The sequence below is a fragment of the Zerene cesonia genome, chromosome 29, assembly GCF_012273895.1.
Source record: "Zerene cesonia ecotype Mississippi chromosome 29, Zerene_cesonia_1.1, whole genome shotgun sequence".
Lineage (NCBI taxonomy): Eukaryota > Metazoa > Arthropoda > Insecta > Lepidoptera > Pieridae > Zerene > Zerene cesonia.
Window position 1 is genome coordinate 4,003,067 of NC_052130.1, and position 5,154 is coordinate 4,008,220.

Sequence of the window (5,154 nt, forward strand, 5' to 3'; positions counted from 1 at the left end):
TATTCTTGGTCCTACTTTCCTTTTTTCTCTATATATATATATATATAAATAAATGAAATTATAATGAATTATAAGATAGAGACATGTATGTCTAAATACTTTACAAACTAACATAGAATATACACATTAATATAGAATAAATTGCTTAAGATATTCTTGGTCCTACTTTCCTTTTTTCTCATGATTTTAGGAAAAGGCTGGTCGATGTGGGATCATTTAGTACGCACTGATCCTGGTCACATCAGGGATGGAACGAACGGCGACGTTGCTGCTAATTCCTACCATTTCTACGAGAAAGATATCGCCATTCTCAAAGAGTTAGGAGTCAGTGTCTATAGATTTTCCGTATCGTGGCCTAGAATACTGCCTTTCGGTCGCGCAGACTATGTTAACCCAGAAGGAATTGCATATTACAACAAATTAATCGATCTTTTGCTTGCTAACAATATCACGCCATTTTTAACCATGTACCATTGGGAATTGCCCCAAAATTTGAATGAACAAGGCGGTTGGTTAACTGAAGATATTATGTACTGGTTCGGCGACTATTCCCGAGTTTTGTACCAACATTTCGGAGACAGAGTGAAGCTTTGGCTTACTATCAACGAGCCTTCTGTCCATTGCAATCTAGGCTATGGAAGTGGGAATCACGCGCCCAGAATTCGATCTCCTGGTATCAAGTACTATGAATGTGGTCGAAATATACTTCTCGCTCATGCGCGAGCGTACCACATTTACAATAATGAATTCAGACATCAGGGTGGAAGGGTTGGTTTAGCTTTGGACTCAGAAATGAGTATGCCGAGCAGCTCTTCACCGGACGACATCCAAGCAGCTGAAGACTATTTGCATTTCTTTGTAAGTTCTTTTTACGTTAAATTTGATTTTTTTGGTAGTAATTACCCTTTAGAAATTGAATACTTTTAAACGGATTTAAACCGCGATGTATTAATTATGTTATGTTACTACTAACTGGGTAAAAGTCTTTAATTTCTAAATGTATAATACTCACGTAAAATCAAACACGAGTAATTAACCTGTAAAAAAGAATCTCCGAATTGTATGTTACATAACTTACGATCAACTTCCAAATTGGATAATAGTTAGTATGTTTTTTGTATTATTATTATTGTCAGCTTAAGGTTATATAATTGAATAGAAGACCCAAATAATTACAGATCTTGTAATAATTCATTTACATTACGAGAACACACATTGAGCGAAAATAGCTCAATACGCGTTGTACTAAAAGATCCGAAACGCGAAATTCATGTAATTGTTCTAATAGAGTAAGAGCCCGTGAACGCCAGACATACGTTACTTTATAAAAGCTAAAAATTCTTGTATATGTGCCTCTAGTACAGATAAGAACGAACCCCACCCATGTTACCTGGGTAGTGGTTCCTTTGGCAGGTTAATTATGTTCATGGCAGACAAAATATAGTGTGCTGTGTGTATGTGTGTGTGAGTGCTTCTCGTGTACTCCATGTCAAAACGAGTTTTCGCCGAAATCCGCTACTGTAGCCCAGACCTATTGTACGGTAACGTGTGTGCGTACGATAAAGTATTTTCAAATAACGTTCTCTACTTGTGGGTTTGTGTATTCGAACGAATGTATGTGACCGTTGCAAGATAAGGCGATATCAAGTAAATATAGGAAATAAAATATTTATTATTCAAAATTATCATATCAGGTTTGATAATACTTAATTATATATCAGCACGGGACAAATGTCCACTGGGGGCTTAGTGACATTTTTAACACATTATGTCCTTAGATTATTATCTTGAATGCATCCTTCATATTATCATTAACGCCAACTATTGTAAGAATGTATCATGATTTTTTGTTACTCTCTCATGCTAAAATATCCGTTCGGATATAAAATTTGCCTACTGATTATCTATACATAGTGAGTGGTCTGGATTAGCACATAGGCATCCGGGTACCATACGAGTAAAATTGCGTGATCCAGGGAGTCTACTCTCAAATGCATTACATACTTTATACATATACTATATACATTATATACTATATACATTCTTGTTGGCAGCACAATAAAGTGTATAAATAAATACTTTGCATACAACATAAGATTTAATTTCAATCAATTTTTAACTTTCAAAATAATATAAACATTAGCTGTAACCGAACAAGTCAAGAAAGTCAACAATTAACTTATGTCCTTTCAAAGTCGCTCTTATTATTTTAATTTTATTGTTATTGAAGGCCTTATCGCAATGCGATAATGTCGTCGCGCGAATTCTCAAACGCAGAAACAACAATACAAAATAATGTTTAATTGTTATTTAACATTTCAGCTTGGCCAATACGCCCACCCAATTTACTCAGAAACCGGTAACTACCCGCAAAGATTCATCGACCTCATCGCTGAGGCGAGCGCTAGACAGGGTCTCCCGGAATCTCGCCTACGCAGTTTCTCTCAAGAACAAATCGATTACATGAAGGGCACAGGAGATTTCTTGGCATTAAACCATTATTCGAGTAATTATGCGTACAGAAACGCATCAGTCATTAACAAGCATGAAGTTCCCTCTTTGTTGGATGACGCGCAAATTGACACTTATAAGGACCCATCGTGGCCAATGGGAGTTTGGATAGGTGTAAGTAAATAATATAAAGCGCCTTTTTTCTAATTTTATCTGAAAATTATTACACAATATTCAAAATCTACTACTATACTATTATAAAGCTGAAGAGTTTGTCTCTTTGTTTGTTTACACGCACTAATCTCAGGAAATAGTGGTCCGATTCGAAAAAATCTTTCAGTGTTTATCTAACACTGAAAGATTTTTTTCCCATTTATTGAGGAAGGCTATGGGCTATATATGTACCACAAGCGAAGCCGGAGCGGACCGCTTATAATAAATAAATGTGTTCCCCCAACGGCACCTGTCGAATCTTATGCCATACTCATATATATAACAACAGTTTGTGAAAGGTTAGCATTATATGGCTTCCACTTTTTTGGTATGACCATTCGAATTTGGTCGGTGTATCGATGAAGAAAGTACGTGTTGTTTTCCTTATCATATCTTTTTAAACATTCAATGTATAATGCATTGCGATAAAAATTTAGGTAACAATTCTTTACCAAACACACTTATTAATAGAACTCATTTCAGTTTGCCAATTCACGAATTTCTCATATATTTTGTGATATCTTTAAATAGTACACTAATGAAACTTGAAGAGAAGTTGTAGTTTGTTATGAAGTATTAAATTAATTGGTCTCTAGCCTTCTTAGTTAAAGCATTAAGTCTTAAAAACCCTTATTTTTAAATTACTCTTCGAATCTTTTTTTTTTTTTTGTAAGATAAACAAAAATTACTTGCTAATAAAAAGCATATTGTGTCCACCTATCTCTGAAGATTTAGCAAATGAGCAAACGTTTTCCACACACAAAAATACTCCTCGTATCACATTAAAAACTGGCAAACATTTTTTTGTTGTTGTTCATATCAAATCTTAAAACAGTGCCGAGACAACGCACCTCCAGCGTTACTTATTTCTCGTTTTTATTGAAAACTACTGGACGCACAAATTTAAAAATTATACACACAACTACACGACTTAACGTATACTTCATATTTGCCACAGAAAGTTTGAAAAATTATAAACTTTGCCGCTGCGGGAACAAACACCCGAATTGAAATAATGCAATCATTCATAATTAAGAACATTAGGGACAACATTAATCATTATCTCATCACCCCATGTTGCATTTGTTTCACTTATTTATTGATTTATTTTATTACTAAAGCTTAAATTACTAGTTGACGTCGTTCAGATGAGATAATTCTGCCTATTTGATTTTTCTTTCAATTTATGTGACCTTAATATTGTTATCATATCATTTATTTTGACTCTTCATCTCTCATCTCATCTTTTTAGACTTACGGTCCCGGTTTACACAAGTTGCTGGTACACATCAAAGATACTTACAACAACCCAACTATTTACATAACAGAAAATGGCTTTGCAACAGGCATGGGGTTGAATGACGAAGGTCGGGTACATTACTATAGAGAGTATTTAACTGGCGTTCTGGATGCGATTGATGATGGAGTTAATATAAAAGGATATTGTGCTTGGAGTCTCATGGACAACTTTGAATGGGATTGGGGCTACAGGTAAGGAATATGTGCTATCACGTTGGCCAATCCGGTTTTGTTGGTGAAACGCCTCAAGTTTTTAATGATTGCTGAATGAATAGATGAATGTTTGCTAACGCTTTTAGTCAATATTGTACATTAATTGCATAAAAGAAGCTTTAACATCATAGTAGATAAGATATTGCTATGATACTTTCTAAAAGGCGTTTAAGACTACTAAGTCATTGTAATGAAACCTTCTAAAACTTTCATTACGAATTTGAATGTTGAAAACAAATACCTTAGTTTCCAATATCTAACACATCTCCTACAATATTATCCATAATTTCATAACCATAATAAAACTTCACTTCACTGATTCCCTTTCTTTCAAAGCTTGGCATTCAAATTTCAGCGTCCGTTTCGGCCTCTACGAAATCGATCAAGATGATCCAGAAAAAACAAGGAAGCCACGTAAGTCTGCACTTGTGTTTAAGGAAATAGTGGGAACGAGAACCATCGATTTGGACTATAATCCAGACCCGTATGCTGTTGCTAGCTCAGCCATCAACACCAAAACTTCAGTTGTGATCATAGCGGCTATATCTGTAATGAAACAAGTATTAATTTAATATGCTTTATAAATTATGTTAGTAGTAAGTATTTATTTTATCGTATAATAACTAGTTAATAAAAATAAATGTTTTATTTCGTAAGATTATTAATTTATTAGTTACTCAAGATGCAACAAAAAAATGTAATAAAAAAATTGTATACCAAGATAAAACTCTATTTATTAAACCTTACATACCATCTGTGCATGTATCTAATTCTTCTTTCATATAACATGGCTTGTGTATTTTTACACACTAGCTGTTGTATAAAACAATATTAAAAATTCTCAAAATTCACCGATCCTTTGCTAATGTTACAACAAAAACGATTGAAATGAATTATTGCTTTTGTAATGTGGTAGGCGTGATAAATTTTAATAAAAATTCTGTGGTTAGGAACATAAAAACCACCGACTTCAATGGG

The 5,154-nt window shown here is 34.0% G+C and overlaps 2 protein-coding genes across 2 annotated transcripts in view; both read left to right on the top strand.

Moving 5' to 3' along the window:
• The window catches only part of LOC119838018 (myrosinase 1-like), a 2,657-nt gene extending 1,470 nt beyond the window's left edge, over nt 1–1,187 (top strand). Inside the window, exons 3-4 of the mRNA XM_038363831.1 lie at nt 191–858; nt 1,179–1,187. Coding sequence (XP_038219759.1) covers nt 191–858; nt 1,179–1,187 — 677 coding nt within the window. The remainder of the gene's footprint in view (nt 1–190; nt 859–1,178) is intronic.
• A 235-nt stretch (nt 1,188–1,422) lies between these two features.
• LOC119837870 (cytosolic beta-glucosidase-like) lies at nt 1,423–4,808 on the top strand. The gene is made up of 4 exons (XM_038363652.1): nt 1,423–1,550; nt 2,323–2,625; nt 3,917–4,155; nt 4,532–4,808. Exons 2-4 carry the CDS (start codon nt 2,464–2,466, stop codon nt 4,746–4,748), a joined length of 618 nt encoding a protein of 205 aa, XP_038219580.1. The 5' UTR covers nt 1,423–1,550; nt 2,323–2,463; the 3' UTR covers nt 4,749–4,808.
• Nucleotides 4,809–5,154: the final 346 nt, after the last annotated feature.

Coding starts and splice junctions, on each gene's coding strand:
- LOC119837870 (XM_038363652.1), top strand. CDS start 2,464: ATGAAGGGCACAGGAGATTTCTTGGCATTAAACCATTATTCGAGTAAT. Junction 2,626..3,916: donor CAATGGGAGTTTGGATAGGT/GTAAGTAAATAA, acceptor TCATCTTTTTAG/ACTTACGGTCCCGGTTTACA. Junction 4,156..4,531: donor GAATGGGATTGGGGCTACAG/GTAAGGAATATG, acceptor TTCAAATTTCAG/CGTCCGTTTCGGCCTCTACG.